We start from the raw sequence: 16,098 nt of genomic DNA on the forward strand, positions 1-16,098 counted from the left end.
GCTGGGGGAGCGCTTTTCTTATTCAAAACAGTGGCACAATGGGGTTCACATTGAGCCTTGCCACATCCCCATCTGACTAGCAGCCATTCATCAGGCTGGCCGGCCTATCAATGACATTTCTCCCATCAGGGCTCCTATAAAATGACGCTTTTTCCCATGAAACATCCGCAAACATTTTGACGGCTCTGGCGTTGCCCTGTTGGATTTACTGAGGATCTCTCCCTCTCTCTCTCTCTTCTCCCCCCTTCCTTCTCTCTCTCTCTTTCTCTCCCCCCTTTCCCCCCCTTTTCTATCCTCCACCCCCCACCACCCCCCACACCAGTACACCTCCTTCTCCCTCTTTTCTTTCGCCGGCATCTCTGAGCAAAAACAGGGGAACTCCACAAAACTTCAGGACTTTGGGGGCTCCTGCACTGTCCATGGGAACAGCATGCATTGTGGGTTGCTGGAGGAACCTGACATGGATTCCACAGGTCAGTCCGAAGCCGTCGGGGCGGCAGGGAAGAGACTCCGTCCGTCTTTTTTTGCGCCCAAAGTTTGGCAGAGATCAAGGCGAGAGAGGGATCCACAGGGAAGCGCGGCGCGCTGGCCTGGGGGCCATGGGATCCCTCCTAGGTTAGCCGCTTCCGCTCGAGGGGATGCGCCTGGGTGTGGACCCCGAGGGCTGGGGAAGGTTCACTGGTTGTCACTGGAAGGGGGGGGGGCGATCCGAGGCATGTGGACTCGGAAGACTTGCTCTCGAGGGAGGGTGCCTCGGCTTGCCGAAGCCCCCCATCTCCCAAATCCAGGTGGGCAGGATCGAGCTGGGCAGCCTCTCATTTGAAGGAATGCGAGCAGAATTGAATGAGCAGAATTGATTTATTTATTGAGAGATTGGCGAAGTTAAACTTTGGGGTCTGGAATGCAGCTTGCGAAGTGGGAGGTTAGTTTGGGGGTGTTCGTCTCAATTCAAACGTCTTGGGGCGCAGAGCTTTGAGATCAGCTGGAGGGGGGACTAGGAGGCTGTTTCATAACCGGGGACGATGAGGCCCGTTTTGATACTGAGCCCCTTCCCAAAGGGCTGAAATTCCGAGATTTTAGTCCTCGCCTCCTGCCATCGGCCTGGGACGGCTTTGGGGGATGGAAATTGCCCTAACTTTAAATAATGATAATGATATTATCATTATTAATTGTCATTACTATTTCTGGGTTGGATTTAAAATTTCTAGGCCTTCTAAACTCCCACCATCATCTGCACATCCCAAACTCCCCTCTGTTTTCCCTTGGAAGGGAAAGCCTCCGTCCTTGCTGTGCATCTTCCTCCCAGGGGAATGTGCTTAGAATTTCACCCTTAACCTCTCTCCCGGCCCCCTTTAATATCGACTGATGGTTCCTATCCAGTTTGAATTCTGTTTACACGGTAGGGGGGGGGTGTGGAATCCTTCTGGGCTCCCCCTGCGCTGCTCACGATCCTGGCAGTAGAGGTGAGGATCCCGCGCTTCACCTGTGGGGCGTCTCGCTGGAGAGACACCTGTGACTCGGCCGGGGCCTGTGCCGAGAGCGATGGGGGCTCCCTCGGGGCAGAAAGAGAAAGAGGCTGCACTGTGACTTACAGGCTGCAATCCTATGCAATACACACTGACCTGGAAGCCGGCTCCATGGTCCTCGATAGGGCTTACTTCCGAGTAGACCTCCCTAGGATCGCGCGGCCTCGTCCGAGGGCTGCGGAGTCCAAGAAGATCTGGAAACTGCAGGTGCCGCCTCGCCCAACAGATGGGGCGGCCATCGCCCTCCCTCCTCTCTTGAACTTAAAAAAAAAAGTTGCATCGAGGGCGGCACTTTTCTACTGCGGTGTTAATTTTTGTAGTATTTTTATAGCATTTATCAGTAATGAATAAATTACTTATTCATTACTACGAAATCAACACCCCCGCCCGCTCTCCTTGGATTGCTGACTTTGGAGGGACTCCCTAGAAGTCACCACGGGTCTGTCCTTCCACGAGGCCCTCGCAGTTTAGGGTTTGTTTAATATATATATATATATGATTTCTTTCCCTTTAAGCACTGAAGTTTAAAGTTGGGTCCAGCTGTGAACTTCTTTTTGGGGAGAAAAAGAGAGGTCAATCAAAACAAAACAAAAAGGCGCTTGAGCGACGGATTCTCTTGGAAAACGCGCCTGCTTGGAAGAAGCCGAGTAGGCCGGAGAGACTCGAGGAAAACTCGGGGGTCAGGCCCATGTCTCTCCCCTCCTCCAGGCGCTGCGAGGCCAAGCCGGCAGCCAACGTGCTCCCCAGAGACACGGGGGGGGGAAAGAGTTTTCGGCCCCCAGAAGCCAGCCGGGAGAGTGCGCGTGAGGAGGGGAGAAGCGAGGCACCCGGAGGGGCTGCTTGGCGAGCCCGGCCTCGGCCCTCTTGTTTTAGGGGTGGCGTCCCTAAAAGCTCGGCTCTCTAACTTAAAAGAAAAAAAAGGAAAGAAGGGTATAAGGGACAGTTTTGTTTTAAAGCATGTCCTATGTTAAAAAAATATACTTTGAACGGACTGAGTGGGAGCGAAGGAAGAAAAGTGTCTCCACTTAGGGGTTCCCCGTTTCTATTTTAACGTCGGAACCGGGAAGCTAGACCCTGGTGTTCTTAGGACCCTTTCGCGCGCGTTCAGCAATGCACGCGACACTTGGAAGCAGCGAGGCTTTCGGGGAAATGGGTGCGGAAAAGCGTGTTCCACGACGGGGCGCGCAGTGGTGGTTTGTGAGCCCTGAACTGAGCAGGGCTGAAGTGCGCCTTTCGCGTGTGTCTCTCCAAAGCCGACTGCCGGCCCGACTGCTCTAGTGTAAGGCAGCCTCCGGGCCGGGGGACTTGGCCGCGCTCCGGGCCTCGAGGTGGCGGCGGCGGCATGGGCTGCGTGGGCTCGCTCGGTGGCGGGGACGACCGACCCCCAAGCGAAGGCCCGGCCGCCCGCTGGCCTTGAAAGGCGCGCCGGGCGGCGCCAACCTTCCCGGGCGGCGCGCCTGATGGAGGGCAGCGGGTTTGATTAAGATAATATTAATCAGAAACCACTTTCGCCTTGCTCAGCAGATGGCAGGGAAAGTGGAGCCTTTGGCGTTGCCCCATTCAGACACCTTCACCTCCTTTTCAGGGGACTTAATCCAATTAGGCTTTCCTCGGACTTTTCAGTTGTTATGTAAAGAATCCCCTTTTTGCGTTTGGGGAGAAATATGGCTTCATTGGAAGCGAAGGGGCGGCGGCGGCTGTGTGTCTTGGGAGGCGGGGGGGGGGGAGTGTAGTCTCGTTTTAATTTTTCCTCGCCATTCACCTCTTCTCCTTAATCGCTTAATGAGGAAATCAGCTGGAACGACGAACTGCCCAGCATTTCTTGGGTTGTGTAAAACTCTAGGAACCCGTTTCAAAAAAAAACCCGTGTGTGTGATTGAAATAATAGAAAAAATAATCTGTCTCTAGATACGAAACCAGTTTTTCTGAAGCGACCCCTGCTCTAAACAAACCCTTTCTCTTTTCAAGAACATCTTCAGCAAGGTGCTAAGAGAGAGACCTTGAAACAGATTTAACCCAAATTTAGGTACAAAGTTGAAATCCATTGGGGAGAACATGCAACAGGTTGGTACTTGAAGTTTGCCCAACTCAAATGGATTTGTGGAAACACAATGAAAAGCCTGTGGCACTAAATAAAATGGGCATATCTTGCTTTTCATTTTTTAAAAATAGGAATGTAGAATCATAGAATTGTACAGTTGGAAGGAACCACGATAGATAGACGTACAAATTTAAAATAAGGAAGGCGGGGGATGGGGAGAGTTGATCCACATGCCCAAGTAAATCCCTAAATTAAATCTCTACCAAAGAAATTGTAGGGGAAGGGAGGGAGGGTCATTTTCTGTTGAGCAGCGGGGAGCGGGGAGCTGAAGACTAATTGAAATAGGCCAGTGGCGGGACTGAGCCCGGCAGTCCAACTGGTGGTCGTCCTCCACAATGCTCTGAAGCCTGTTCCCAGGATCCAGAAGCAAAAAAGGGAAAGTGCCATCAAGTTAATTCCAGTTATATCTCCTTCTGAGACACCAATTAGCCTCATAACCTATTTTTAACACTTAAGCTCCGCTCTGGAAATATTTGCACATTTGCAAACAAAGGCAAATACCTGTGTGCATGCCCAGAGTGCTCCCTAGTACCTGCCATGTAACAAAATATTGACCTCAAACACCAGTGATTAAAAGTTAGGGCCTTTAGGAGTGGGTCACCTTATGTGTCAGCACCCATCTTTTTAGAGCAGAATTGCTAAATATTTTTCTTTCTTTTCTTCAGTAGAGGGCCACATTGACCCTTGGCCAGCACTTTGAGGGTGACATGCCTGTGATGGGTGCAGCCACCCACAACTCTTGTGCATACACTCCCTCCCTGATCCATGCAGATCAGCTGAGGAGAGGGGTGCGATGCGCACCCCATCAGAGCGCTAGGTGCTGTCCACCCCATCACTCTGTCTACTTCCTCCCCTTGTATTTTTTTACAGTTGCTAAAAATAGGGCAAAAGGAATAAACTGCTTGGATCAGGCCCCAGAACTGGGGGTAGCCACCTCTATTTTGAAAGCATTAGCCATTCCTGCCCATGCTACATCCAGTGGGTATGATTCTGATGAGCTTGGGGATAGCAGTTTACCGGTAAGTCCTTTTAGCTGGTCCCTTTTTCTTTACCCTGTTTTCACCCAAGCAGAATTTACAACACTAAGGAAGAGAGAAAGTCTGTGCAACAGGACAAACAGCCAGGTTGGTGGTGATCATTCATTTGTTGACTTTCTAACTGGGGGTGAGATGAAGGCATTATACGCCATTCAAAGGGATGCAGCCCTCCGATCCTCTTTGTTTTAATTCGACAATGAAACCAATGGAAAACGAAGGTTGTCTGTGTGTTTGTAGGGCAGGGGGTTGTTTATAGCCCTAATTAGTGAGCTGGTCCCCCCTCCCCAAAGAGAGAGAGATGCTCATTAAACAAAGATCTTAGTCAGTCAACCCACCAGATGTAGAAGGGCAAGACACCTTTTTCCTTAATCCGGTCCTCTTATCAACCCTTCAACCTGTCAGGTAAGGGCCTAGTCCAGTTTCCTCATAGGTTATACCCTACCCTTCTTTCAGGAAGGAGGGGGGGTGTAATTCAGTGTCCAAATAAGGAAATACAGCCCTAGAATTCGCCATCTTAGAAGATGCTGAAGTTGGTGACTAGTTCCCAGTTACTTACTTGTTTCAAATTATTGCACAAATAAGTTGGTGGGAACCAAGTAGCCAACTTCAGCAGCATGTATAAAGGATTTTTTACAATGTCTGCAAGGGAAGAGGGGGCAGCTGTGGCTACAGAGGGTTGGGAGTCCCAAAGCGGTTAGCCTTGTCTATTGTGACAGTCCCAGGAATGGCAAAGGAGGCCATGGGCTTGGGGAGGCCTGTCCTTGTTTTACAGCACAGGGTTGTATCCTGTAACCTAGTACATCTTTTCACTTACAACTGAAGAGGCATACTTTCTTATAAAACCCCCTCCAGACTGGTTTTGTTTGCAGTTGTTTTACGCAACATGTAGTTGAAACAAGCATAGTGAATTAGTGGTGGTTTCATAATAGCTTGTCCGCATGTTGTTCTGCACTGCTTCCCTCAGCTGCCAACATGAAATACAGTGGTACCTCGGATTTAATACGCTTCAGGTTACAGACTCCGCTAACCCAGAAATAGTACCTCGGGTTAAGAACTTTGCTTCACGATGAGAACAGAAATCGTGCTTCGGCGGCGCAGCGGCAGCGGGAGGCCCCATTAGCTAAAGTGGTGCTTCAGGTTAAGAACAGTTTCAGGTTAAGAACAGACCTCCGGAACGAATTAAGTACTTAACCTGAGGTACCACTGTACCAATCGAGTTTCATTCGGCATTTAATGGGTGACCTGTTAACTGAGCATTCTGACTGATTCGTTTACAGGGAGGTTAGAAGTTGGTTAAACCAAGTGTCGCCTTGCACTTTCACAGCCTGATCCTGCAGGTGTGTTGCACAGACCTCACAATCAGCTAGAATTGCACAAGCTGGATTTACCCTTCTGTGGTTGAAAAATACCAAGAGTTTGGAAGCACCCACTGAGCCAAAATTGATCAAAAGGGAATTTTCTGAAACTGTTAGGTAAAATGCTCCCAATCAGCTTTGCCACCTACAGAATTTTGAGAGGTGATGAAGTCTACCAAGCTACTTTTCTGCAACCTGTTTCTTTTTAATGCAATCCCTGAGGAAGTGGGTGAGAGAGTTCTCTCTTTCATTGTGAAAGTACATCTCTTTCAGACCAGTTCCTGTTAATCTGCAAAATTATATTTAAAATCAGTATTCCTCCTCTCCCTCTCCCTCATCTTAGCCTGGAAAATTTGTCAGCAATTCATGTGGAAAAACGAGGGCCATTTCAAAAGTGTGAAATACTTGAATAATGAGATTTTTAAAAATTATATTTCAATATTTCAATGGTGTTTCTCCATTATTTTCCACCTGACAGGCTATTAGTTGTAAGTGAAAAGTATATGCTCTTCCTTAGCAATTATGAATTCCTGTTTACAGAAAGTGCTATATTTTAAAGCTGTAAATAAAAAAGTCATTGCAAAGTTTAATAATTTAAGTTTCACAATGAGGGAAATGCTTGTCATTAAAGAAGTTGTAACTTCGCATTTTCTGATCAGACCTCAAGAGTTGGTCATTATTTCTGCACCCCCAGTGTCCCTGATTCCATCTTGGCTCATTTAGGATTTTCTGTCATGTGGTTTCACGTGGGGTCATGTATGCATGCAGAATGGCTAAATGGAGAGCATTTCTGTCAAGCCAGTTGACATTTTGTGTGTCCTTGAGGCCCGTATTCTGCTTTTTCACCAGTTTGACTCAGAATGGGGTCAGCACCTGTTCTGTGGACCCTCCTGATTTGGTCTGAATGTTTGCCATTTATTCTGCCATCTACGGTGGCGCCAGCGAGACTCCACTGCTGTGTGTGTCCTTGGAGGAGACAGCGGGGTGTGAATGTTTGTCTATGTTCTAAAAAGGGGTTGTGGGTGTATGAAGGGAAAGCGCCGTCTCTTTTTTCTTTTATTTTTTTACCTTTTCCCACCTGCCAGAGCCTTAGGAGGGAAAAGTGAAAATCTGTGTTGCATAGATTTAGCAACAAGTGTCTTGGAAAAAAAGTAGTGGAAGAAACAAACAGGATATAATTGAGAGGGGGGATTTGGCTCTTAAATCATGGGCAATTCCTGCCACGTTTCGGAATATGCAGTGGGGATTAGCCTCCCAAAGAGATCTGGAAACAGAGATGGACCCGATAGTCTGATCCTGTTACTGCAAGTGCTTTATGCCAAATTGCCAGTGCTGGGATTTGAAACCAGCTTATATGTTCTGCAGAATGAGGGACCCTCCAGAGTCCAAATGGGTGTTTTATTGCCGGTTTGAGAACCAGTTGCGGGACAAGGTGGGCCATTTGCCTTATCCAGCAGGCTCTTCTTAGCACTACAAAAGCATGATTTGGACATTTGTGATACAGAAACCTAAGGGATTTCAGCAGGAAGATGCAGGATATGCATAGATTGGAAATGAAGCAGTCTGACTACCCCAAAACTATTGCAGGCACAAGTTGCATTGAAAGCAGGATTGTGATTTATTAATATTAATAATAATAATTGCCCTCCCTGCTAGCATCATGAGCCCAAATCATCTGGAAGAGCTGTGAGTACCCTGAGCTGGTAGAATTCTGAGTTTTACCAATTCAAACTTCAGAGTATGTGTTTGTGGTGTAGATGTGATATATTTTGAATACTCCCTCACATGAAGAAGCTTTCTGTAAATTAAAGCAGGGCTGGGCAAACTTCAGGCTTGTCAGATCGACTTTGTTTCTTGCTAGAAAACCTCTCCCCAAGACCTACCAGTGTGAACCAGGTGCAAAAGGCATGCACTTATAATTATAGAACAGAGTTCTGAACCCTTATACTTGCTTTCACTATTAGAACTGAACGGAATTGAACACATAGTCCTTTCACGCAAAAGGCAACTCCTGGTTAGCTTACTTTATCTCATCATCAGTCAAAACCCTTTGTGGAAGTCGCCCAGAGATGTACCTGTAGATCCCAATCTACCTTCTGCCTTAAAACACTATGAGAAAAGGTTTAGAAAAAACCCTTATGTGACATGCAGGGAGGTTCTTCTTAATGTGGCAGAGCATTTTAAAAAATGACACCCACACCCACACACCTGTAGCTTGAAGTGGTGCCATTCAGAATTCTACCCCTGCCTCCTGCGTAATGTGTAGAAAGAATAATGCCAGAACTCATGCAACCTTTGACCTGGAAGCAATTCCCACTAATGGCAAATGTGTGGAAATTGTTACCATCACCAAGGACCACTTTTCACCTTACTGACAGGCAGCAATGGTGTTTGCACCATGGTTTGAGCATCTGTTTCTCTCTTTTGCACTTTCTGTGTAACGGGCACAATGGTGAAAGGAGTGAATTTCAGTTGGGTGTAGCTTGGATGGGCATATTCTTGCTTCAGTAATTAAATAAGAAGTGGAAAAGGAGGAAGCTGCTTGTCCTCTGTCATTGCTGGCTAGTGATGTATGAAACTGCAAAGGAAAATTGTTCTTGGTGGTAAACTCTTTATTAAAATAGGCTCCAAGTCTGAGGGCTCATCCAGACTTCAGCTTAATGTGAATTGTGAACCCCTTGTGTCTCCTTTAATTCCCCTTTGTACATGTGGTGTTCTCCTCCAACTCCTTCTGTGCTTTCTCCTCCCTAATACCAGAGATTCCCTATGCTCTGAAAAATCCAAATCGGAGAGCTACATCAATTGCATAGGGAATATTGAGTTTTAGGGAGGACAAAGTATGGGAACAAGAGTAGTTGAAGGAGATCGCCATAGGGATGAGGGAAAATTAAAGGAAACACAAGGACGAGCCCTGAGACTTGGTTCAGATTAAGCCCTGCTGTTCAGTTTCAGTGATGACCAGTCCACAAAACTGATCACTTTCCTGCCAAGTGATATAGAGTGGTTAATTCACATACACATGAACATTTTGGCAGGTTTGTATCTGCAGTGGCGTCGCAAGGGGGGCGGGGGGCGGTGCACCCTGGGTGCCATGTCTGGAGGGGTGACAAGAAGGCCCCCTGCGGGGTGCTCGCCCCGCCACCCCTGGGCGCGGCGGCACAAGCAGCCATTGCGCCACCGCAGCCACACGTGGAGGGTCCCACCACTGTCCATACGGCGTTCGGGCGGTGCTGGCAGCAAACCTCTATGTAGCGACACCACACATGTGTCGTATGTAGCGACGCCACACATGCATCGTATGTAGCAGCGCAATGCATGTGCAGCCGGCAGTTTGCCCCGCCCCGGGTTTCGGTTACCGTTTGTTTGCCCCTGGGTATCTGAACTTACTTGGGGTGTCAATATGTTCCTGATGGCACAGTTCTTTGAGTTGTTCATCATCAAAATTCATTGAACTCCACATGGGCTCATTGACACTTCAGATTGTGTTGGGCTTCCCCTTCCATCAGCCTCAGCCAGCACAATGTTGCGAGTTGTAGACCAAAAACATCTGGAGGGCAACAGGTTATCAATTCCTCATCTAGCAAAATATTGCCACAACTAACCAGCCTAGATTTGATTGAAACAAGGATCGAGTTCATGCAACCACTTTGGGCCATCTTCCATCTGTTCTGGCAGATCGTACAATTCCTAAAGTTCCCTGGGAATAGGGATTGATTGTTAAACTACTCTGGAAGCTGTAGCCCTGGAAGAGGAACAGGGGTCTCTGAACAACTCTCAAACTACAGTTCCCAAGATTCTCTGGGGGAAGTCATGACTGTTTAAAGTGGTATTTTACTTCTTTAAATGTATAGTGCGGATAGGGCCCAATATTTGTTGGATCTTCCCCAAGACCTCTGTACAGCTAGATCTCAGAGGGCTTCAGAAATATTGACATGATAGGGGAGATGGAGAAGCACTATTCAAGTCTGATGCCTGTCCATAGTCAGAGTGCTCCCTATACCCTGACCAAGTGAGAAAAGTTTGCAAGGAAGAGTAACTACTAGCAGGTTTTCATAGCCACAGACTTACTCCTAGTAGTGACATCTCCATGGTGATTGCAGGGAGCCATATTTTCGGAGTGAGGTAGAGGGGTGCCCAGGGAAATAGCTGCTTGTAATTGTGGGAGGAAAGAAAGCAAAATATTATGAGTTTGCAGTTGTGCTTTAAGCAGCGATTGGAAGCAGGGGGCACCCGAAGAGAGGCCATGAGCCCACAACAAAGGGGGAAGGAGGGAGGTGGAGAGCAGGGATCCAGTGGAGCATGCGTTGCCCTCCTTCCTCGGACAATGAGGGAGCCCCTGCAGCTTGCTGTGAAATAAAAATCATCCAGAAGAGAAGGGAAAGGAAACCCCGCAGAACAGCTCCCAACAAATCATTCTTAATCACTCATTAACAGTCCTGTCCAAACAAACTTGGGAGGGGACCAGCAGCATCCCTCCGGCCACCTCAGAGAGAGAGAGAGAGAGAGAGAGCGCGCGCAATATTCACCCAGGCCAAATTATTACTGGTGTAGCTCATTTCTTTTCATTCATTCTCATGGCCCTGGTTTGATGTTCCAAAGCTCCTTTCATGGGAGCACATTGGTTGCTCTGAAATGCTTAATGGGGTTCCCTTTGATCAGGGTAGCACTGAAAGAAGCCAGAAAAGAAAGAGCAGTGTAAGGCGGAGGGACAACACACACACACACACACACACACACACACACACACGCCCTCAGGCAGCAGTCCTGTACACACGGACCTGAGAGCAAACCCTTTCTAGGTAGACACGCATAGGATGGGACTGCTACTTCTGCATTTAAAACAAGCCACGCTCGTGACATTACTGGGACAAAGTTGGCCTTAATGGCGCCAGAGCTAAACGCTTCCTTTCAATACGATGTTTTGAAGTCAGTCAGGAACTGGGGAGGCAAAGAGAGCAGTGATCTTTTGCCCGTTTGTTGAGCTGTGTCCGGGCAGTGCCAAGGCCGTCCCATGTGCATCTGTAGTGACAATTGTTTGCCTCTCTGAATCAAAGGGACTTAGAACCTGGCTAGTGGAAAGCAAATCCTTGACCTCCTTAAAACTCTTTGTGGCACCCTGGATCCCCTTCAAATGCCACACGCTTCTTTCGGAGATGGTGCAAAGCAGCCATTGGGTGGCAGAGTGCTGAACAGGGTCACATCCATACTGTGTGTTTAAAGTGCTCTTGTACCGCTTTAACAGGCATGGCTTTCACCCCCAGGAATTCTGGCAAGTTCGCGAAGGGAGTTGAGAGGCTCCTCACAGAGCTGCAATTCTCATTGCTGAAAATAAATGATGCTTCTGCTGAAAATGCTGGAGTTGGAAAGCAAGCATTTTGGGGAGGAAGCATCATCAGATACTTTAATAGCCATTCTGATACTGGTGTTTACAAAGCTGAGAAATGAACAGGTGAATGATGTGCTGCTGTTTTTATTTATAGTTTAGCAAAGGGGACCATAACTTAGTGATGGAGCATGTTTTGCATGTGAAAATTCCCATTCTCTAGTATCTCTTGTAGCAGGTGATATGTTAGGCCAGTGCTGGAGACCTGTTGTCAGTCAGAGTAGACAATTCTGGGTTAGATGGATAATTTAAGCATCCGACGGGGCATAAGGCAGCTTCCCTACGTTGTCCTACTGATATAGTAAGCAAAACCTATATTCCCATGTCAAGTGGAACAAATCATCTCTTTGTTTAGAACACATGAGTGCACCATCTGCACCTGTACATTGAAAGAGGATCAAACCACTTTGAAAAGTCATGGCTTCCCATGAAGAATTCTGGGAACTGTAGTTTCTTAATGGTTGCGAGCTGCCAATTCCTCTCACAGAGCCACAGTTCCCAGAGTTCTCTGGGAAGAGGGGTCGGTTATTAAACTGCTCTGAGAATTGCAGGTCTGGGAGGCGAATAAGGGCCTCCTAGCAACTCTCCGCACCAAAGAACAAAGTACAATTCCCAGGATTCTCTGGGGGAAGCTATGACTGCTTAAAGTGGTTTGATGCTGCTTTAAATCTAGAGTGCAAATAGGTCTGAGGCCTACATTTTTGCGTAGCCAACCAGCCATATCATAGCTTCCCATGTGCTTAGCAACACCCCACCCCACCCCCTGACTCTTTGCAGGCATTAAAAATGGGGAAGAAGGTTATAGTGTCTCTGATGGAGTAGTAGTATACGTTTTTGAGACATTCTATCACAGTTGTTGGGAATTGCTAGTGAGAAGATGCTGAGGTCCTGTTTGCGGGTTTCCCACAGGCACCTTGGCTGGCCACTGTGAGAACAGGATGCTGGACTAGATGGGCCATTGGCCTGATCCAGCAGGGCTTTCCTTATGGTCTTATGTCCATATTCCATACCTGATTAGTGACTGACTATGCTCAGCACTGTGGGTCATAAGTTGTGCAAGACTCCTTTAGAACCATTTAAACACAAGATTCTTTTGGCATATAAAGTAGAATATAATTGAGACAGCAGCATCACCACAGCTTACCTGGACAGGACTAGGCTGGGACAGGACCACAACAAGGCTGGGGCCACACAGGTGTACCAGCAGAGTCAAACTGGTGCTCCCACCAGTCTATCGACACAGCCCCAACCATGCTGCCATCCTACCCAGCACAAACCTTATTCAGGAAAGCTGCAGCAAAGCCAGTACTGGGAGGGCAACTCTGCCCAAACTTGAAGTTTACAAGCTGGCTTTCAGTGTTTTGAAGGAACATAAGAAGTTGCCTTATACTAAGTCCAGACTATTTGTCCATCTAGTCCAACAATTGCTGCCCCAGTCAGCAGGAGGTCTCTAGGGTCTTGGGTGGAGAGGGATCTTTCTCATTAACTGCTACCTAATCCTGTCCAATGGAAAGGCCTGGGACTGAACCAAGGCTCTTCAGCATGCCCAACATATGCTCTGCTACTAAGCTACGGCCTCTCCCATTCACTCAACCACATATTTTAAATCCGAGTTGATTTTGTACCATGTCAGCCTTCCATGTCTTCACTGAGGGTCTTCTCTGTGGTGGCACCCCAGTTGTGGAATGCCCTTTCCTCTGAGGCCCACCTGGCTCTGATAATATCTTTGTTTCCAGTGTCAGGTTGAAACCAGGCTGTTGATTCAGGCTTTGGGGTAATATTGATAATGTTGAACCTGAACTGTGATTAGCCTGATTTTTTAAGACTGCTGCTTTTTATTTGGGGGGGGGGGTGCGTGCACCTGCAGACCATTGATTGAAGATAGATGTTGGGTTAGAAATAGACAGACAGACAGACAGACCGAATATGAATAGTTCAAGGTATGTTCAGATCACAGGCCAACCTACCCTCAGAGCTTTTGCTTTAGGCCATGAATACGTTCAACTATTCAAAAGGTTGGGAGGAGTGTTCAATTTTATTTTATTTTGTGGACTGAATGTAAAAATAAGAGACAACCCAGACAAGCTGAACCAATAAAAGGAAAAGAAGAAGCTTGGTAGGGGAGGCTATTTGCTAATGTGGTTTATGGTAACACTATTCACAAGGTAAATGTGTATGCAGTGAGTACACTTGGAGGAATGTTCCCAACCACATGTAATTATGTACAGTTCAGTTTGGTCATGTGTAGTGACTAGACAGAAAGTTAAGTGAATGCACAGAGGTTGGGGATGGGACTTGCTGACATATGCCCACATCAGTACAGACACATACTTGACTTTACAGGTCTTGTATGATTGCAATGATTACCTGCTTTTTTTGTCTGTGTTTTATTTGTTTTCTGGTTCTGTGTGTGAGATAGGTGCATTGCTTGTTGTTGGTTATAGGGTTCTAAGCATTGTCAGCTTTTCTTCTGTGAAATGGGCTTTTTTGTGGTGCCGACAGTTGCTTAGAAGAGTTTGGATTTGATATCCCGCCTTTCACTCCCTTTAAGGAGTCTCAAAGTGGCTAACATTCTCCTTTCCCTTCCTCCCCCACAACAAACACTCTGTGAGGTGAGTGAGGCTGAGAGACTTCAGAGAAGTGTGACTGGCCCAAGGTCACCCAGCAGCTGCAAGTGAAGGAGCGGGGAAGTGAACCCGGTTCACCAGATTACGAGTCTACCACTCTTAACCACTACACCACACTGGCTCTCTCCACACTGCTTAGATTTCCACATGCGCCCCCTGGAGAACTTCTTGATGTACCTGCTGGACACATTTAACACCATATGGCCTCGACCTAGAGCATAGTACAGTACCAGCATTGTATAGTTTTAGCGACTGAAAGCCTTCTGAGCATTCCATCCTCAGAGCTCAATACCTGCCACATTGGAAACAGCACAATTTTTTACTGCTGCTGAAGGCAGAAGGCGAAATGTTTGCCATAAGAACTTAAAATTTCTGTATTGTTAATCACTGCAATACATTTATTTCTACAATTTGTATAATGTTTTTCAACCAAAGTTCTCTAGGTGACTTATAGGGGTTAAAGTAACCAAACTTGCAATGGGACGAACTAACCCACACAGCACCACAAATTACAAAACGCATCAAGGAACACAGGGAACTCAGCAGGAACAACCTTGAATGCAGAGGACTAAAAGCCACAGAACTATAACTTGTATATAACCATAATGTAATTTAAAATGCCTGGGGAGATAACAAGGTTATATTGGGACTGGCCCAAGAAAAGATAATCAGTGCAGGTGCTAGGAGGGTCTTGCTGCACGAGGCATTTCACAGCTGAAAGGATGCCGACAAAAGGTCCTTTCAATATGTAGCTAAAATAGGCCATCCACACAAAAGGGGGGCATCCTCAATTTTGGGGGAAGCTCCAAAGTTTGCAGAAGTTGGGGGGGGGAGATTTAGAGAGGGGAAAGCCCCATGAACTACCGTAACCCATAGAGAAGGTCACCAGTGAGGACTGAGCATGCTCAGTGAGCACGTAATGCTTGTGGATTGTTGAGAAGTAAAATGGAAAACTGGGTATGATGGAGAATGGACCATCCTGAACAGGAAGAGCCTTCCAAGTTCTTTAAAAATCCTTTTTTTTCCTCCCCATCCCATATTACATAATCCCACCAGAACCAAAATAGCTTCTAAAAATCAGCAAGCATAGCCTGAACTTGTTCTTTCTGACCCAGGTTGACCCCAGCCAGCTAACTAATCCATCAGTTCAAGCTGCACATCTTTAACTTGTGCTAAATTCAGCTAATTTCATATCCAGCAATGAAGGTCTTGATCCTCTGGATCACAATCTGCTTCCAGTATGCACAAGCTGGCTCGTAGTTTCAAAGCTGTTGCAATGCACCCTTGGGAGAAGCCCTATTAGTGAATATAGTAATATAGTACATTAAATTATAAATCTTTCCCCCATCTGTGCAAACAGTGAAGTATTGTTAATTCTCTGACTGCTTCCCACTTGTCTTTCCATTCGTCTGTACCGAATTATAACTGGAATGGAAGACACCATCGGCTTTGACACTGAAATCCGGAGCAGCTGAGTAAACTGCCTTTTAAAACGGTAGCTGGGATGAAAGCTGATATAATGGATGTTCTGTTATAAGGGGTGGAGGCAGCGTAATTGGTGGTAATTACAGCAATTGAGGTTTATGGACTGCTTTCCAATATATGTGTATGCAAGGATAGCCATTGTAGCACTACAACTTCCATCATCCTTGACCGTCGGTCATGCAGGCTGGAGCTGATGGGAGTTGTAGTCTGGAGGGCTCCACATCAGCTACCCCTTCTCTGATGTTTTGTGTGTGGATGCATAAGGGAGCATGAGCTTTCTGTTGTGGGAGATCTCACTAGTATGAATCTGCCTGAATACCAATTGTTTCCCCCTTGGTAGAGAAGGAGAAAGGATTATGTAATGTGCTTCCAGAATGCTTTGCCAGCAAGGCAGTTAAAATCAAAGTTGTTTAATACATTGTGCAACTCAGCAGGCGGCACCTTGTTGGTGGTGCCTGGTTGGCAATGACCCACGACAGGGCCTTTTCAGTGGTGGTTCCCAGTTGTGGAATACTTTTTAACTGTAACTGGTTTTAGCCGTAAAGGTAAAAGGTAAAGGTACCCCTGCCCGTACGGGCCAGTCT

General features: G+C 47.0%; 1 protein-coding gene across 3 annotated transcripts in view; it reads left to right on the forward strand.

Moving 5' to 3' along the window:
- Positions 1-321: 321 nt before the first annotated feature.
- The window catches only part of RFX4 (regulatory factor X4), a 63,756-nt gene continuing 47,979 nt past the window's right edge, over positions 322-16,098 (forward strand). Inside the window, exon 1 of one of the 3 annotated variants that reach the window (XM_081878382.1) lies at positions 322-473. In XM_081878382.1, the coding sequence (XP_081734508.1) occupies positions 431-473 (43 nt within the window). In that variant the 5' untranslated portion in view covers positions 322-430. Of the gene's footprint in view, positions 474-2,656; positions 2,764-16,098 lie in introns of those variants that run through there. The other 2 variants (XM_081878381.1, XM_081878380.1) reach the window with 2 other exon arrangements.

Source organism: Podarcis erhardii, assembly GCF_964252035.2.
Source record: "Podarcis erhardii genome assembly, chromosome: 10".
Classification (NCBI taxonomy): Eukaryota; Metazoa; Chordata; class Lepidosauria; order Squamata; family Lacertidae; genus Podarcis; species Podarcis erhardii.